Genomic DNA, 20,389 nt, shown 5'->3' with positions numbered 1-20,389 from the left:
TTTGATCAAAGATGGATGCAGCGCGCTCGGCATATATAACCCGGGGAAGAAAAAAAGAAAAGAAAAGAAATGTATAATGCACGTCCAGAAATATGTCGATTGCTATTTTTTGGCTTTCACGAATTTGGTCTACATTTATGGGTTATCTATGATAGCATCCGAGTAGATTCCGTATAATAGCATTGTACCAATTGACGAATAGGAGAAATAGAGGGGGAGAAATTGGCTTTCGAAAAAAAAAGGGAGGATCGATCTTCTCTCAAGGCGCAGGCGTTTGGCACGACACGGCGGCCATGAACGAAGGCGGGTGGTGGTCGGGAGGGAGGGAGGTGCGCAGATATCCCGGAGCCAGATTCCTCCCTCCCACCACCCTCTTTCCCTTTAACCGTGTACAGAGCAGAGCAGAGCACATCGGACAATGACGACACGACGACGCCGCCGCCGCCACTCTAATCCACAGCCAAAGAAGAAGCCCAGCTCGACCTGTTCCGGACGGAATTCAGTGGCCCCTTCTTCGGCTCTTGGATCGGACCGATTTTTCTTCGAGTAAAATATTCTTCTAGTCCAAATTTTTTGATTTTCCCTCCTTCCGATCTTTTTCTTTTGTGCTGCCTGCTGCGTCGGTATACACACACCGTTGTGACATTGAAGAGTCGCTCTCGCTTGCTTTTTGTTGGGTTTTTTCTTCGGGTTGTTTGTTGCTGTTGTTGTTGCTGTTGCTGTCGTTGTCATTATCTTTTGGCTGCGTTTGTTTGATCGAATGTTGCTGCCAAAACTTTTTCTCGGCGGGCCAACGATTTAATCAGCGATCGCCTTTTCTTCGGATGAGTTGATTCACGACGGCGGCGCCGCTCGTCTTTGGAATACTCGAAAACACAACGCAACACAACACAACTGACGCGCTGGTGTCTAGTACAGACTTTGATAGGATCTCTAGTATGCGTCGCAGATCCCCCAACGGCTACGTACACACGCTCGACGCGATCATGGTAATCTATTTTCTACTTATTTCTCCCCTACCACCCTCTCTCTCCACCACCCCTCACCCGACTGATCCTTTTCGATTGTTTCAATAATCTCCTTTGTATATCTCAAAAGGAGACGAGCCGCTTCTCGTGTCTCTTTTCTCTTTCTCTCTCTGCGTGTGATCGTCTCTAAATTTCAAAGCCATCATTTCTTACTTATCGCAACGCATCGCAACGCATCGATGTATTATATGCACTCCCATTGGGTTCCGTCATTAAGTCGCAACAAAGTCAAACCCAACAAGGAGACGAGTGCTGGAGTTGTAGTAGTACAGCAGATGGCCGTTAAAAATAGACTGCGAAAAGGCCCATCGATTTGGCATCCGCTTTGAGTTTCGTTTGACTCCTTTTTTTTCTCTCGTTTCTTTTTTTTTTTCTTTTTTCCCGGCCGAGAAGAAGGGGCTTGGCTCGGCTAATGTAATCGATTGCGGTCCAAGATTCGGCACGTCAGAGCTGTATAGCAGGATTTTCTTTTTTTTTTTTCTTTTTTTATTATTAGAGGAGGGCGGCCTTCTTCTATAGTCGTCCTCCTTTGCCTTGGTTCTCTCTTATTTCTTTGTCTGTGCTGCTGAGAAAATTGGCTCAGGCGCGACCCGCTTCCTTTCCCTTTCTTTTCGTTTTCGTTGGGCCCTCTCGGCGTGAGAAAACGAGGCGAAAAGGCCAAAAGAAAAAAAAAATAGAAAAATAGAAAAAGAAAATAGAAAAAAAGAAAAACGAGTGGTAAAGCGATCTGTAAATACACAGCCACTTGAAAGCGCACGTTTTTCTTCCCTTCGTTTTTTTCGATCCTAGCAACAGCCGCAAGGGCGATCTATAGCTCAAAGTCTAGAGCGTGTATAGTCTTTATAGATCGCCCAGAGTATTATACGTATTATGTGTATAAAAGGCACACTCAGCAAGTGTGCTGCATACCATCTCAAACGGTTAGGCGGTATGGACTAATAGAGACCTACTATTTAATGCCACGTCTGGTATGTGTAGATGGATGTCTAGTCGACATATCGTTGGGTCTCGTTATTTAAAAATGTTAGACAAATGAAAAAACGACAATAGGTGTTGTTTTTCATTTTCATTTTCTCTTTTTTTTCCGAGAGATGGAAAAATAAGGGATCTAGACATTCATCATCTTTTGTTTCTCTGGAGAATGGGCTTGTGGCAAAAATGATCCTATAAACTGTCTTAGCCTTTTGTGCAGCGCGCGTCTACATTTGCTGTTGGCTGTACACGCGGGAAAAGAGAAAAAAGAATAAATAAATCAATAACCTTACATTAAGCCTATTTTTTTTTGTCTCTCCTTGTTTGTCTTTTTGTTTTTCTTTTCTTATATTTCCCCCCTTTTTCTTCTCCTGAGCTCTCTGGCACATGAAAGTGAAAGACTATGTTGTTTCAGTGCACTGAGACCTTTGGTGATTTAACCGACTCTTTTTTTTTTTTTTTAAACTCTGACTCCCATGATTTCCATTCGCCACTCTACCGCTTCGCTTGAGCTCCATCCCGTGGCCCGTCTCTACCTGCATGTACTCTGTCGAGGCGTGTGTGACGCTTCGTTTTCGCAGTCATCGTTTCCTATCCGCTTCTACTTATTGGATTATTGATTTTGCTCCTGTTTCGCCCATTTGCTGGCCATCGATTCGCCTGCGTCTATTACCGTGCTGCGAGTGGTGTAGTCGAGTGTAGTACCCCGACCGACTATATTCGACTGCAACAAGAGAAAACCAATAGACATAAATGCAGCAGCACATATAGGCTGTATGGTACAGTATATAGGCACAGTTATATACAACGTCGCTACGCAGCCAACCGCGGATGGAATGCTATGTAGATTTTCACGATTGTCACAATAACAGAACTCAAAAGGCTTCTTTTGATTACATTTGACGTCGTCAGCCTCACGCATAATTCTTTATTCAGCACGTGAAATTTTAACCGAACTCGATCTCGAATGCCCAAGATTTGTCAATAGATGACATGTTGCGTTGGGGAAAAAGCCATCTGAAAATGCCGACAGTTCGCTTCTGCTGCTGCTGCCGGCCTGGGCAGACTCTCAGCATGGCTTCTTTCTCGCGGGATTTCATTACGACTGCACGCTCGAGTTGTTTCCTTTTGAATGTATGTATGTTTCCACCGTGCAGCTGTAGACTAGCCTATATACTAGAGCAGCAGCGGGATAGGGGGGCTAGTACACACAAAACACCGGTGGAAATGGAATCAGCCAGATGGGGTTGATGTAGTACATTTCTGGTGTGTGATGGAAAGAAACAGCGGTAAGAGAGTAGTAGTAGTAGTATGGAATCCGCCATTGCGACGTCGAGCATGAGTGCTTTTACACCAAAAGTATATAGGGGAGAGCAAGCTATAGGACTATAGGCAGCAGGCAGTTCCCCGTGTACTGTACTATTATTTTTTCATGCTGGTATATCCCGCTGCGTGCCACGCGATATATTAGTCTTTCCAAACAGCATTCGCTGGCCTGCACACACACTTGTGTACAGCAGTGCGTTAAGAAAACAGACGTCATCGACTTTTTTTCTTTTTTTTTTCTTTCTTTCGACGACTGGGTAACCTCAGTTACACAAGAAACACACACACACACACACACAACCGGCTTGTTTCGCGTTCATCCAATTCGACCAGCCGTCGGCGCACTGTTCTCCGCCGATGGTCAATAGACAACCCCGGACAGCAGCAGCAGCAGCGCACAAGACACACTGAGATAATGACAGTTTTGATTAGCTCTCGCCGTGTATGCGTTTCTTTTTCTTTTTTTCTTATTTTTTTGTTGTTGCTGTTGTCTTCCTTTCCTTTGTATATCTTATGGTTATTTTTGTTTTTATTATTTCTTTTCTGGCCTTGTGGTAGTCCCTCGGCTTTTTCGCTCACCCCATTCTTGGCGCTGACAAAAATGTCAAGTTGAGTCTGAGGAATATATCTAGTTGTTTTTTCTTCTTCTTCTTTATTCGGCGTGACTGCACGCTAAGCAACACCCGCCGCTATTCTTCCGAGTCAAGTGCCTTTGTGTGACCGAGTGAGCGAGCGAGTGTTTGTTTCGAGTGCTGCTGGGCTACACAACGCCTTCGCCACACCATCAACTATAATATACATATACGTATATAAAGCGAGAGCGCTGGTGGAGAGAGAGAACGGGAGAGAGAGATATTGTAAAGTGCATGCGTAGACGACTATTAAGAAGAACGAACGAGATAAATGTGTGTGTGTGTGTGTGTGTCGAGCTAGGTAGGAATAAAGTGAGGAAAGCGAAAGACAAAGTCCTGGCCAAAAAAACAAAAAGAAAACTTTTTTATTTTTATCTGGGCGCTGCGTCTACACATGCAGCTCCTTATTCTTCAACGGGCGATCGATGTGCAGCCTTAGCCCCTCCAACATGCTAACATTCAGATGGACAAATATGAATCGTTTTTCTTTTCTTTTCTTATTCATTTAACATGAAGATGCTCATGAAAAATGATAGAAGAGTTTATATACTCAATATGCCAAAATGTTGCACAGAATTAAAAAAAAAGGAACCGGGTCGTCCTTTTAGGTTTCGACAAAAGGGATCGCGGAGAGAGGCTATATCTCCTTTCCTTTTTTTACTTTTCCTTTTCCCCATATCGTGATCATTCATTCCGTTTTCTCGGGTCGTGTTGACAGGGCGAGCAGTTTTGCGGAGATAGCCACCAGCACCGTTTCGTGTAGCAATATATAAATGTCAAGTCGAAGAATATGGTGAATAGTTAGTAGTGAGTGGGCGGAGCGGAGCGGGACATTCGTACATTTTATACAAGGACCAAGAGAGATGTATATAGGACATCACAGGAGCCCTATACTCGCCACGCTAATTTGAAAAGCTTAAGTAAATAAATGTAAAGACGTATAGTACTAGCCTAGGACACATCAAAAGCTATGCACTGCAGTGGATTACACAATGGACGTCAGATGTAGGACTATGTAGTAGGCGATTCAGGACACGAGTATGATGGTTATAGGCGGGACGGGAGAGTTTAGGCTCGTCTTACATATGGCATCAAGTCCAAGTAGTTGGGCTCCTTACAAGACTCGCTCTATATATATAATAGCAGTAGCCTAGTGCGGTGACAATCAAGTTGTGCGGACATCACAACGTACAATATTGACTCAAAGAGGGAACGGGTTCACCAGGGAAAGTCTAAGAGCTATCTGGACAAACAATTACACGCTATAGACTAGCGACGAGGAACTATAGCCGACATCCATCTACTCTTCACGTGCAGGATACGTCTAGCATATATCCAATACGAGCCAGCAGCTGTACGGGTGTAATCAGGACGGAGGGATCGGGGTTGAGCTTACTAGTACTGCATGTTGGCCAACTTATATCCATTGGACAAAGTCTCTCTCCTCGACCTCAAGCCCTCCCCCCCCCCCCACGCCAACCGCCTAAAGGCTTCTAATAAACGTGTTCGTCGTTCTCTTTCTCATTTTCTCTCTCTTACATCTTGCCAATGTCTTCTGAGAAGCGGAGAAGCTGTATATATATAGTATATATGCCGGAGAAGAAGACGAACGAGTAGTAATGAGATTGTTATCTCGACTTATAAGAGAAGCTAACTACAAAGGAGAAGAAGAAGAAAAAAGAAAGAAAAGAAAGAAAGAATAGCAAGATAACAAAACGAGATGGATAGCTACCCAGCAGCCGAAGCCAATACACCTTGGCGTGATTAACTGCACCCTCGAGTCTAGTCTTTAATATAAGAGATTAAGAGCCAAGTGAAGGACTGGGAGTAAATGATAAGGACCACGAGTTTATATGGTTTGTACGTTAGATATCTATACCAAAGGGTCTGGATAAAAGCTGTATAATTGCACATAAAAACATATATCTAAGTATATATATACAGTACATCCGAGTACATCCACAAGTGACTGGCCATGCATATGAGGATCAATGATTGAGCTGGTGAATTGCATTTTTATTTTTTAAATTATTGTTTATCAGATTGTGTCGTTATTAATGAGTCTGCATTAATTAACAACTTTTGAGTGGTATTAGTTTGAATTTTTTAAAAAGCAGTTCATTTTAATTCATGGAGATTCATCATTTGTGACTTTCCGAATTAAAAAAATTATAAACTATTGGGTATACTTATTGATCAAAGAAACAAAAATTCGGTATTGTACCCAATTAGTTTTTAAAAGAACTTATTGAGACTTGAGAGTAGCTAATAAAGTCGAAATAAAGTTCATTATAGTGTATACTTCATTACTACTAGAGAGTAATTAATGAGCCGAGTAATGAACCATTCATGGATTTTTACTATTGATGATCTGAATGTATTGTCCGCTTGCTGAATTTCACGAATTCCGCTTTCCTCGTATAGTTTGGAAACTTGGGTTTAAGAAAAAGTTTTTTTTTTTGACGATGGAAAGTTCTGAACAAACAAAAACGCTCTGTGAATGCTGTGGAAAATGTGTAAATGTCCTCAAGTTCAAAAAGTTGACAATTTAAAAAATACGGAAGATTTTGCATTTTCAAACGGACAATTACTTGTTATATAACGATTATTACTTTACTTGGCTCTGCATTAAAAACTAGTCAATAGATTCATTAGAATTTCACGTAAAATTTTGTTTAAAAAAATCGTTGTTAGCTGAACTTTTTTGTGCAGTTTTAGCCTACAAATTTCAATATCTATCGTAAATCTCTACAATATCCATTTGAATATTCAATCAATGATTTGACGACTGAACCAAAAACCTCTCGAAGAAATTAAAGAAAACTGAAAACTACCGGAAAAAAGCTTATAGCTGCTAATTCTATGAACTTTAGTTACTGTATTTCATAATTAGTCGCCCAATTTTTCACTCTATTCCACTGCGTGAGTTTGTCGAGACGCCGCGTACCGGTAATACGATTATGGGAAGCCCACTCCGATGACAAAATTCGAACTGCTACAGCAGTGTTATAGCGTTACAGGCAAACGGGGGAATTGGTCCTTGTGAGAAGTGATGGAAGCCACGCCTATTTGATTTATCGATCCGCTCCCAGTGGTAGGCCTATCCTAATATTACGATAGTGCTGCATATATATATATATCGTCCAAAGCTTCTTTGAGATGCGCTTCGTTTTCTATACGTTTCCTTTCTATGGCTCTCTATTTAGCCATTCCTTTTCTTCGCCCCCACATTCCACTTCGTCTCTTTCACGACTCCACGTTCTGATTATACGCTTATTTGTATAGCGTGATGGTCGCCTTCAAGTGTTTTCAGATGTTCGAATGATCAAAGGGGAACCAAGACGACCCGCACTCGTTGACATAACCGTTATATACACACAGATGCCAGAACGCATTCGCTCGAAAACAGTAGCCTCTGAGACCTGCTGAGCTGCGACGGCTCCCATATCTAAAGCGCTATTCTCGCCATGAGTGCAGAAGAGCGTGCCGGATGTTATTTATCCACACGGCTGCCACCGTGATGGATGGATCGGTGTCGGCGTCGAGACGGAACAACAACTGCAGTCCACCACCCAAAGGCTCCTATAGCCTGCCCATCTGTTTACACTGGCCCACCCGAGTTGCGAACTGCAACCGCGCCCTCGCTATATTATACAATACTTCACATGGTCTTTTCTGGTGATATAAAAGTAACTGTTATCATCCACGATCTTATTATTTATTTGCACGCTGCCGGCGTATATACCACATACACCCCATGTTTGCTTTATACACAATAACGGCTAAAAACATATATAGAGGTTTTTCCATTTGGTTCGTGTAAGTAGAGGGAAAAGTCGTGCGGCTAGTCGACTAGTGCGCACCATGGCGGGGGATAGCCGAAACTTGCTGCAGACTTTGCTTGATCCAAACGATAGTCACCGTAAGGCCATGTACTGTAACCTGTCAGGCTGTCAGCAGCAAAAGTGAAACCTGTTTTTTTTCTTAAGTGTTTAAAATGACAAAAGGTTTTTGTTTCATATGTTCAACTTATGAAACAAAAATAGATCGCCGAAGTTTTTTCAAAGTGCCAGAATGCAACATTAACAGTAATTCAATTGAGAAAGAACTCATTTCACTTTGAAAAAACTTCGGCGATCTATTTTTGTTTCATAAGTTGAACATATGAAACAAAAACCTTTTGTCATTTTAAACACTTAAGAAAAAAAACAGGTTTCACTTTTGCTGCTGACAGCCTGACAGGTTATACAGTACATGGCCTTACGGTGACTATCGTTTGGATCAAGCAAAGTCTGCAGCAAGTTTCGGCTATCCCCCGCCATGGTGCGCACTAGTCGACTAGCCGCACGACTTTTCCCTCTACTTACACGAACCAAATGGAAAAACCTCTATAGAACAGAGGTCTACGGCGAGCCGAATATAGCTACAACACTGCAATCTTAACATGATCTCATATAGTCATTTATGATTCATGATTTCAATGTTATCATTGCTCCCAATGGTTTTGTTAGCATCTGGCTCCTCGTTTATTATACAAATCTTGTAAAAAGAAAAATTCTGAATGGCGTGCCACAGTTCCAAGTGAAACTATGCGCAAATATAAAGATTACTGCTAATGCCGACGACTGAACTGTAATCCATAGAATCGTGTCTGAACAAGGATTGTTTTCTTTTGTTCCGTAAAGCCAGACGAAAGCAAGCGACTCATGTTGTTATTACATTTTCTTTCATATTTTATTGCGTGTTAAAAAAGTGGAAGACTAACAAGTGAGCCTACCACGACGACCTCCACTGTTCGCGATTGACTTGGAAGACGGGGGAAACCAATAAAGAAACCGAACAAGAAACCAAAGAAGAAAGAAAGACGACAAAGAAGAGGATATACAACGCTTCGTTTGCTATGGCTTTGTTCCGACTGAAGACCGCCTTATTCGGCTTGATCGTGATTATCGCCCATCTGATTCCAACCGCACGAGCTGGCATTGGTGAGTGATCTGTAGCTTTCATTTAGACAATATCGATACCAACTACAAAGTGACTTCAGTTGTCCGAAAAGGCGTGGGAAGTGACTATAGGAAATAAGAATATCAAATCAAGACATAACGAAATGAATAAAAGTTCCTAGTGATTGTAGAAAATGCGGTTCGACGTCGCAAAATCTGACATCCGCCGGCTATTCTAGAAATACTATACACTATACACACTATTTTGCACTATTTAATATTTAATATATAGTATATTTATATAATAGCCTAACTACTTCTTCTCTTCTGCAGTTTCGTCCCGCAGTTTCGTTATCATGTTGGGTCTACTGTAATCAAACCGAAAGGGTAGTTTAGCGATGATCCGAAATTAAATAATCTTTTATTTTTTGTTTGAGCCTGAAACAGAAAACTCATTGTCGAACGCTTATTGCGATCACGGACTGATTAGAAAATCACAATTTGAGCAGATCGATGTATGTATCGTTTCCAATGTACCAAGGGCTTGTATATTGAAACAGATGGGACTTGATACATAGGGAAGCATGGAAAAGCGAAGGAGTGGACAGAAAAGGGGGCAAAAAGCATAGATAATGCAAACGGCAACGCCGAATGAAATGCTTAAAAAATAGTTGGAAATCGGGTAGCACGAAAATTGCGATATCTCGGACATCTGAACGAATTTTTATGGACGGAACGGATGAAAGTGCTACATTTGATATCAAATAGCTTTTTTATACGAGTCGAATATACGGCGAAAAGCGAAGTGGACGGAGGGGGGACACTTTGGATTTTCGTGATATTTCACGAATTACAATCCCAATTATCTCGGGAACGAAAAGAATAAAAATCCGGACTTTTTTCCGTTGGAATCGTCTTGCGATTCTGGACAGAATTGACCTAGTCCGAATTTTTAAAGACCCGTTCCGGATTACGATCCGAAAACTATCTCCGGAAAAAGAGGATATAATTTATAAAGTACGGTTGAATCGGAGATCGCTGGTTAAATCACGATATAAAAGGAAAACCCCCAAGACAAGCGGGTGTTAAGTAAAAGGTCCCAAGATTCCCCGACATTTTCGCTAGGTTAGCAGGCCGATCGCCTTTCGGGGGTATAGTAAAAGGGGTTTTCTCAATACGTTCGTAATCTATAAAATTACTAATCAATGTACGTATAATTAAGAAATTGATTTAATTTGAGCTTAATTTGATTCCCTATCCTTAAATGCCATAATCACGAGAATAGAGAAATGGAAATTATGTTGAGAAATTAAGGAATCTAATAAATAGTCCGTGATAAGCTCTATTAATAGCTACGTACTAAGAAATCTTTCAAGTGGATATGATGAAATACTAATTATGAAATAACTTTTTCAAATTATTTCAAATACATACAGGGTATTTTTGGCACGTGACTGATTTTCACTACGATGCAAATTTGACTGGAGCTGGAGATGGAAGTAAGTCAATGCTCAATGTGGATCTTTTTCTTACTCATTTTGGTTTCATATCACGTTGAAGAAAACATTTAAGAAATTCTGGTGCTTGTTTGACGAACAATGATAAAACAAATTCTTTCTTACACTCAGCTAGGATGACTTAATCAGGACAAGGTTTCCTGTATAGATGGCTACTAAAATTGTTCGCAAATTATTAGAATTATATCGGACCAAACATTTTCTGTCATCATAATCTTCTAGCTCTAATTTATCTCTACAGGTTTTTTTGCGAAGGTTTTTTATGCAATACGTACTGATCGAGGAAAACACTATAATCCCAATAAGCAAAAACTCTATGAATTTGTCAGCAAGAAAATTGTTTTAATTTTATGAACTGAAAAAGAAATTTTGAAGCTACACATCTTAATATAACAATTGCTATTCAATTGGGGAGAGTAGTACTAGTTGACGCTTTTTTTGTTTTTGAGTCCCCACTTCTTTATTTCTCAATATTTTTTATCCCCGCTAGGCTTAAAAAAAAGAGGAAAAAATTTGCTATCAAAAGTATTTTTAGTTTATGGCTAATTTCTTTGTTCAAAACCAATATAAAAGCGCTTTGAAAATGAAGGAGAGTGGGTCGAGTCGGGGGGCAACATGATAATGTACGCGGGGTAGGACGGCCTAGGTTATTATTACGGGCTAAAAGAACACCTGGCGATGGCGCATCAACTAAATTTTATGAAAAATTTTCCCTCCCATCTCTAACCCATCAACCCAAGTTGCCCTGAGAAAAGGTGTTTTTTTGTTATTATTGCGTTTTCAAGCAACAATTTTGTCAATAAAAATAAATAAAAATTGGTTTCTGAAAGAGGAAAGAATTTACTTTTAGAAATATATTTTTGATAAATTTTTAGCTAACTAGGGAAGTCCACAAAAGAAAAAATAAAACGAAATGGACGACACGATTTAAGGACCAAAAAATTATTTTAGTTGTTGTTTCCATACTACATGGAATATTTCCGTATTTTTTTTTTAAAGATGCGCATTATTAAAAACTATAACTGGTAATTTTTAAAATGCAATCCCTCGATCGCGAGAGGACGAAAAACGGTGGGTGCCAAGTTACACACTACCTCAATTGCCCCGTTCTTCTCCGATTTATTCATGGAATGATAAAGTTCTTGATTTTATTATTGTGTAGAAATTTAAAAAAATATGGAAAAACCCTTTATTTACGTAAATGAGTAGTAAATAGCAAATAGTAAAATAGTACATGAAAAGTAAAAGCCACCACTGGAGTTACAAATGAAAACCGAACGGAGGATTTTGGTTTTTAGGAAGCAAAGGTGACACCCATGCACAAAACTAGAAACGAAGTAATGACCTTCGATTTGACTATAGCTGGTTTTGGTATGTTTCGAAACACATTATTTTGTAGTGATGTATTACACCTGTAGTGCTGAAAAAACCACGAAAACCGTGTTTGATTGTGATCCAAGAGGAAGCAAGTGTAGTTATTTTTTGGGTAGGTAGGGGGGAGTGGTCTGGGTTGGCCTACTTTTTTTTATTTTTTCTCCCATTTCATGATATTAATTCTTTTTAATTTTTTTTATCCCGTCTTTACATTTTTTTTAATGTCCTAACAAAAATTTATTTTATCTTGAATTTATTTTTTGAAATTTTTATTAATTTTTATTCCAGCGTTATTTAAGTTATCAAATGATATCAAGGATGCCCCAATATGCTCCTACAAAACAAGTTGCTCTTCTTTGTAGTTCTTATGAGAGAACAGCCGACATTTAGAGACGATTTGAAACCTCGATTTTAATCAAATTTATCCTACGATCTATTTTTTCAGGGTGGTTTATCTATTTTCTTTGTTTAGTTTTTAATATTTGTGAGTAACTTGAGCTATTTGGCCTATTTCAATAATTCAGTTTTTTTCAGCAATGGCAATTTTCCATAAGCCGACTAACCCCTACGGTGACAGGCATAAATTGCCCCAACAAGGTCGTCTACACGAAAAAATATTTTATGCCTCTTTATTCCTTTGTTTATGCCCCTACAAAGAGAACATAATTTTCTTTTTGACAAGTATTTTAAATTTTTATTCTTATTCCAAAAGAAATGATTTGGCTTAAGTTTTTCGAAAAATCTTACATCAGAAGAGTCGAAAAGTGTTGTTATTTTTTGTCTTCAAAATGGCTACAGTCATAAATTGCTGAAATTTATAATACAAGTGCTCACAATGATAATGCACACATGGTAAAAAAATCAAATTTTAAAATTAAATACGATGCTAAGTAATTAGAAAATAGCAACTTGTCCCTGGTCCTTCTAGCCCCACTCTCCCCTACTAAAATATAACAACAACAGAGTCACCAATAAGGCTCCATTTAAGCTGATGTCGTGATTACCGGGGTTAATTCGTAATAAATTGCACTGAATTTTATTGCCAAAGTTCACCAACTGTTCAATAGCTATAGATCTAACTATTCATTTATGATTTATTAAGATTGCTGGAGTGGCCAAATGAAAAAGAATGGGATTGGTGGAAGTAGCAGTCAGTTGCAGCAAAGCCAGCATGTCCATGTCGAAAGATTTGGCAGCTATCGGTGTGATTCGACGTGGCAGTTAGTGGTCAGTGCTGTTCAAGCAATGAAAGCCATCACAGGAGAAGATATTGAATTTCTTCTATGGACTGGGTATGTATGCAATTCATGATGTGTAACCTGTTTTAGGTACTTGCTTGTGTTAATGTCTGTTATGAAGTATGTTTCCTCAGGACAAAGGTAAGTATTCCACGTCATTTTTAACAAGCGATCCACGACTCAATTAGACCGAAATCCCGGAGCGGCTTTTCAGATCTAAATCCAGAAAAGGCCTTAAAATAGAAAACAAAAATAATCATATTCGTCTCTGCACGCCGGATTTACCTGCGTTTGCAGAAAGAAGAAATTCCCATCCGTTTTTTAATTATGCGTTAAAGTTTGGGTGTTTTAATTTTATCAGAAATGGGGCGTACATCACTATTCTGAAAAGTGGGAGAGCTATAGCAAAAACTAATTTCATAGAAAGGTTTAGTGCTATCTCAAGCACCAAAATCAAACAGGAATTTCCTTTCCAGATTTTATTGGTTGAGATATGACTAATTTACTGAGAGGCTCATTTTCCCCTTTTCCCTCTCTGCCTGGCAGCGATTTTTTTTAACTCTCCGCCACGCCCCTTGCGAAAGCCAGCTTGGTTCTACTAAATATGAAGGCCGATATGACTTCTATGGGTCTAAAATGAAGTATAACAGATAAAACCTTCTGCTTGCTTCCAATATTTTTCCAATATTTGTTAAGCCTTTTCCGGATTTAGATCTGGAAAGTCCTTCCGGATTCTACTTGAGTCGTGGATCACTTGTTAAATGAGAGAACATGTATAATTTTAAGGTAAACCATCTAATGTCAGTTTTTGGTATTGCGCATTGCGTATTTAGGACTTTTGAATCATTCTTTCATTACGTGGCAAACGTAATTTATTAATCTATGATTATATTAACTGAGTAAAACTTACCAACTACTGAGGAGCACCCTGATAAAAACACTATATTTTAAGGAAAAACATGAATGTAACGCTCATGTAAACGTTATCTGTTGCACCTATTGCTATATTTAATCCTGATAAGGAGTAGGGTCATGTAAGGTTTCCATTTTTCATTTTAGTAATTGTTAAAAAAATACTGAACTTTCACCTTCTTCAATAAAATGCACAAAGAAATATTTTGATGTACTGAACATACAGTACCTACCAGAAGTATAGGTACGACCGAGAGCAGCATATGGGGAAAGAGATTTGGAATAGCACCAATTAATGCAGTTTGCTTTGGTTCCCAATGATATTTTTTGGAGGGAGGGGGTTCTTATTAGGGTTAAATTGGCGTGATATTTTAGGAATTTTTCGAACCCTTGGCATGTCACTTTTGTGACTATCAAGACGAGGAAAAATAAAAAAAATAGATTCGTTACCCTTGTATTTGGTGCAAAAAAATTTCTGCGAATTTTCCTACCATAACCTTAATGGATTTAAAAACCGAAATTATTCTTTTTGCCTTTCCTCCCCCCGCTTCCCACCGTATTGTTCATCCTTCCATTATTCACCATTTTCTCTTTCGGACAATTTGGTGTGGTAAAATATCCCCTTGTCTCCCTCACTGCTCAGAGGGATGGCAAATACGCCCAGGGGGAAAACGGTGGTGAAAAATAGCAAGATTTAATAATTATTTTGAATTATCACATAAATTTACTCTAGATTGTTTTTACTTTCCCTTTCACCAAATATTAAGGCCTATTCAATTACACATTGTTATCATTATAGTGATTCTGCTGCAAGATGGATGGCTTCTCCAGGCGACGATGGCAAAAGTCGAGTTCATGAGGCAGTTAGTGCCGTAAGTCTTCTAATACGGCGATACTTTCCCGGCACGGTCGTATATCCCATCGGTTAGTAAATAGCCTTTTTCAATTTTTTTATTCATTTAGGTCACACTAAATGTATATATTGATTTGTCAATAACATGTACACTACTGCCTCCCAGTTTTTTCCCTCATATTCATAACCCTTTTCCTTCTACCAATCAGTTTATGTAATGAACATTTCCAGCTGAAACACTGAAACTACATTCGGCCAAATTAAAACAGTTAACTACAGATAAACTGTTATAAAGAAAAAAGTCAGCAACAATCTAATGTGTAGTTCTTTTTTTGTTGGTTTCTATAAAATTTCAGACTTTCTTACTAGTCCATCTGTATATTATTAGTTCAATCACATACTAGTTTCATCTATTAAAAATAAATCACAAGTAAAATAAAATGTAATATATAAAAAATTGATAAGAATGTGAAGAGTTTTCTCAAGGGTGAATATTGTTAGCGTTAGTTGGCATCTATTCATGGCCATTGGGATTGACTAAGTTAGTGACAGTAATTTGCCTTTTGGAACCTAACGCTTGTAGTAGACGTATAGAACACTTCGGTCATCAGAATAAAGTGGATCAGTGGTTAAGGACCAAAGAGTGCTACCCTTGCTGACAATTCCTTTCTTCAGCAACTCGCTAACCTCTAAGTTTTTTTATTTGGTGAAATAAAAAAAAAGTTATTGGTCTGGGACTACTTGTGGCCGTCTTCATGGTCACTAATTAAGTAATGTGAAAAGGTATCCCAACCTATCTTACTCCTAAAACTCTTGGTATAATTATGCGTATATTATGATATCCAGCACAGGCCTATTCTTAAATGTAACTATTACAATAAATTAAAAAAAAAACTTAATTAAGAAACCAAAAATAGAAAGTCACATAAATTTCTTATTTTGGTAAATTTCTTTTCCGTGTAACAGTGGGTGGAGCAGATGTGTGGCCAAGAGGCCAAACGTCTTTCAGCAACACAGCACAGCCATATCATGATTTAGCTAATTTATGGCGAGTGTGGCTTCCACCAGAGGCAGAAGCTACTTTTAAGAAAGGTAAGCATTGATTACAAAAACATCTTAAAAATATAAATTGTGTCTGTTGATTATTGGCACAGATTCCTTTGTTTCCATAATAATTGTGGAGGGATGTGTAACAATTTAACAATTTGAAAAATATTTGTGGAGTCCATAATACCGAAAATGTATCGTACATGCTAATCTTATTAATACCTATCGTACTAATACCTTATTTCTTTTTAAAAATTAATTTGATTACTATTTCCATTTCAAATCTAACGAATTGTTCTTTTATTACTTTTAGGAGGCTACTATGTTATCGAACAGGCACGCCTGCAATTACACCTAATAGCGCTAAATACCAATTACTATTCTGAGGTTAATTATGCCACAGCCGAGAATGAAGAAATGGATCCTGGTGGACAATTTGCCTGGTTTGAGTCTATCCTCCTTAAAGCACGACGTCGTCGAGGAACCGTGAGTCCTTATTCATTTCTATGTATTTATTAATAAGAGAAAAATCATCGTCGTCATTTTAAGGCACAAATAGACCATTTTACTATTTGCATCTATAAAAATAGTTCTGATGAATTTAAGCAAACCACACATCAAACAAGAAAGCGTAATTTTTAAAACATCGAAGTTTTGTATTTTACCTGTTATAAGTTATCAAGGTATGTTCACCAATTAAATTTCTGACTAAATGGAAACAACAAAACTTTTAGGTTTATATTTTTGGCCACGTCCCACCCGGAATTTACGAGCGCCACTACAGTCGACAGGCATTGCACTGGTTTCAAGACCGTTTTAATCGTAAATATCTGAGTTTAGTGCAGAGCTACTCAGATGTCATTGCCGGCCAGTTCTTCGGACACGCTCATACAGACAGCTTCCGTGTAATTTACGACGACAACGGTACTACCAATAAATTTCTTACAATGTATCTTAAATTTTATTATCCAAGTTATAATAGGGTTGTTGCATGAAATTAAATTTTTTTAACATATTTGGTTTTAATAAGTTTTTTACGCTGATTTTCATGGTTTTTTTTATATGTTTAAAATGAACCAAACTATGTGTATTTCTAATGCAAAGTTTGAATAAGCGCCTCCCATTTTAAAACGGATCCTCAGCCATTTTTTATGGGCTGTGCTTAATTTGGGATGAATTTGTAGACAACGCTCACCAAAATCTCCCTTTTCGCACTGCCTACGGCTGTCTACAATCCTCTTTCGCCCTTAAAGCCTAAAGGCGAAATACAAAAAGGTTGATTTTGGCTATTTTCAAATTCTAACTAGGGGCTGATTCAAACTCTTGGCAGAGCCAACCGCATGGATACAATGGTCTATCTGTCGTTCATTTTACTCTCACACTAAACACTATTAAAATTATTTTAAAACTCGAGTGTTTTTTTTTAAGTTTGTTTATTTTAAATTATTTTAAAATCACACACTAATTTTCTACTAAAAAATCTATCAATTTGAGGTCGTCCCATATCGTGGATTCTCTTGGCCCCAGCTGTTTCACCACGGGAACCTGGCTTGGCAGAAGGAACTGGTCCAAATAATCCAGCCATACGTCTTGTCAAGTTCAATACAAATAACGGCCAGGTATAAGAACAGAATATAAGTAACGCAGAAATTTATCATATAAACGTAAAAAGTTATAAATGTATCTTCTTTAAATCGTGTGAATCAAATTTCTTAGCGTCTTTTGTGATGGCTTATTTATGATTTGAGAATTTTTTAGGCTAGTGCACACTATAGTTTTAAGAACTTCCTAAGTATTTGTTGAAGATTTTCGCTTATTACCTATTTATGAGAATTTTTTACTATTTTCTTACGTAAAGTCTCAGTTGCAAATTTGAAGTCATTCCATTCATTTGAAGTCATTAACATTTAACATACAATACAAAAAGGTAATTTTTCAACTTTAATTTTGATTTCTCAGAAAAAAAAGAAATCTAATATAATTTGATAAATGACATAGCAATATCGATTGTAATTATTGAACACCAGCAAACAAATGTTTAATTTTTTCAATTTAACGACAGGTTTTGGACTACACACAATACTACTTAAATCTTACCGAAGCAAACGCGAACGGAAGAGCTGAGTGGCGTCGGGCTTACAACTTCACCCAGCTCTACAAAATGCCCGATGTAAATCCTATCGCGCTGCATAATGTTGCTGCCGCAATGTTAACACACCCAAATGTTTTCCAGAACTATTACACTGTTAATCACATGTTAAGAGATGGTCTTCCCTACTGTGGATCTCTCTGTAGGCAAGTTCACTTCTGCTCGGCAACACAGATCGATTATGCCGACTATGACGATTGCATTGTCACGGCCCTAATGGCCAGCAGCAGAAGTAGTGGTGTTAGTTCTAGAAGAAAACCAGTTGCGGCTACTTTAGGACTCATCTTAATGACCCTTTTAAAATTAATTTTCGCAAGTGTTGCAGAGAGATAAACAATTTAACTTGCAGCTAAATCATGGTTCCTTCTTGAAACTTCATGCAACACTCAAAACAGTGATGTGTTTTACACTGGTACAAGTGGTACAGTGGCCTTGATGGATTCGATCATTTCCTTGCACCCGTCGAACCTATGACATTACAACAGAAAAACAGGTTGAATGGTGATGGTGCTGTGAAGCAATGCGAACATTCACCTAATTTACGGATCGAAAAGATCATCATGCAAAACCTTTTCCGTCGAAGTAAATAATAATTTGTTATTGATTGTCTGTGGGCAATGAGAAAATGCGTTCATCCTTTGAAATATTCTACAGATTTAAATTTTGTTTCATCGTTCCATGTTTAATACAAATTGTATTATATTTTGTGTATAATTCATTGAAGATACTGTATGTATATTGTATATACACACCATAAATTGAGCCATTCGCCAAAGGAACTGTTTCGTTAATACATTTTCCGAAGCACGATAACCTGCAATTTATTATTATAATCTTCGACGAGTTATAACTTCATAACTTGATAGTTTTATTCCTTACAGAAAGACATTTATTCATTTCTAAAATTTAACATGAAAAAGACAATTGAAAAACACCTTTTGTCTAGGTAAAATAGGAATGTAGTGTCAGGTGTAGAAGTTATTATTGAAACTTTCCGCGAAACATTCTCATATTTCTTCTTTTTTTGGCATGACCCAATTAAGTTTTAGTGAACTTTTTATCTCACATTTTAAAAAATTTGATGTTATTATCTATGCAATCATGGATTTATTAATAAACGAAAACGTGATTTACCTCTGCTCTTGAGACGCAGGTAAATCAGCAATATGTTTAAGGTGTTTTTAACACCCAAACCTTTTAAACCTAACACCTTTTTTTTGGAAATTCGTTTGAAACGTGACGGGGAACATGGTCCTTTCGTATTGCAACTAAATTTACTGTCCATTATACGGACAGCTTACTTGAATAACTTAAAAAAAACATGTTGAACTGTTTTTAAGGGGGTTAGACTACTAACCGTAGAATTTTAGTTAAGGGGGAAACCGACGGTTTTAAAATTCCGGACAACGTTCCTACGATTTTCCGTACAATGTTTCAATATGTTCTCGTGGGAATAGATCGTGGATTCTATAATCTATAAATCTTATATATGTTAGTTCATCGTGCTATCCATTAGACCAAACTAGTCCTCTCACCTGTTTACGGCTTTACGGGTAACACGCGGGTTATGTTGGAATATTAGTAATAAAACTTGGCAGTTATTTTACCATCCTAAAAAGCAGTTTGGGTTACAACGCCCAAATACACGCTTATCTTCGTGCCCCATCATTTTTTAAATTCTTACCCTTACTCTGTAAACGGAACCGGTTTCTATTCAAAATAATTTGATAAAAATAGAAAAATCGCGCGCACTTTCAAAAAGTAAAAAAGCGAGAAAAACCGAAATTTGTTAGCTCTATTAGCTCTAGCGTTAATTGCCTTGGGGTATACGAAAACGCGCCGACCCGCAGATAGACAATGATAATGAAGACCCTGTGTAGGCCCACTACGGGTCTCTACATTTGCAGATTCAAAACACGCTTGGCAGTTTCGCCGTCAGGTTGGGACAAATACCGAACCGTAACACGACCCATACACGCAGGTGAGACTAGACCAAAGCGAGCTTTGGAAACTTTAACATATTTTTTTCTTGCTAAGTAGTGTAACCCCTTCATGTTGAAAAAGATCGGGAAAGTCGTAGTCCCATAAAGCCCCTTATTATATTGTGGTAACTGTTTTTTGGGGCGGGGAGGAGAAGTAGGTGCAACCTTTGTTTCAGTAGGCACGCGGTTAGGGTAGAGGGGAAAAACTCCTTACCAGGACGCAGCCAAGCAGCTGGTTTTACTTCATGACCAAACACTGAATGGAACTGTATTTTTCATTCTAGCCTATAAATAAAACACTTTTCGAACATGGAAGATGTTACATTGAGTTTTTGTTACACATCAGGCACACAAATATTTCAACAAAACACGCACAAATTTGACGAAAGTGTTTTTCGTGGTTTTAATTTGGATTA

At 38.2% G+C, this 20,389-nt stretch overlaps 1 protein-coding gene across 2 annotated transcripts; it reads left to right on the top strand.

Annotated features, from left to right (window-relative positions):
• The first annotated feature begins 506 nt into the window (after nucleotides 1–506).
• LOC124204821 (acid sphingomyelinase-like phosphodiesterase 3b) lies at nucleotides 507–18,804 on the top strand. 2 transcript variants are annotated; one of them, XM_046602034.1, is made up of 10 exons: nucleotides 507–989; nucleotides 8,712–8,943; nucleotides 10,338–10,400; nucleotides 12,895–13,084; nucleotides 14,742–14,866; nucleotides 15,762–15,887; nucleotides 16,156–16,328; nucleotides 16,577–16,766; nucleotides 17,337–17,461; nucleotides 17,905–18,804. In XM_046602034.1, exons 2-10 carry the CDS (start codon nucleotides 8,859–8,861, stop codon nucleotides 18,322–18,324), a joined length of 1,497 nt encoding a protein of 498 aa, XP_046457990.1. In that variant the 5' UTR covers nucleotides 507–989; nucleotides 8,712–8,858; the 3' UTR covers nucleotides 18,325–18,804. The 2 variants fall into 2 exon arrangements, with proteins under 2 accessions (XP_046457990.1, XP_046457997.1); XM_046602041.1 differs by having other exon boundaries at nucleotides 534–989; nucleotides 10,338–10,394.
• Nucleotides 18,805–20,389: the final 1,585 nt, after the last annotated feature.

This window comes from Daphnia pulex, chromosome 2, assembly GCF_021134715.1.
Source record: "Daphnia pulex isolate KAP4 chromosome 2, ASM2113471v1".
Lineage (NCBI taxonomy): Eukaryota > Metazoa > Arthropoda > Branchiopoda > Diplostraca > Daphniidae > Daphnia > Daphnia pulex.
This window is presented reverse-complemented; position numbering and strand designations above follow the sequence as displayed.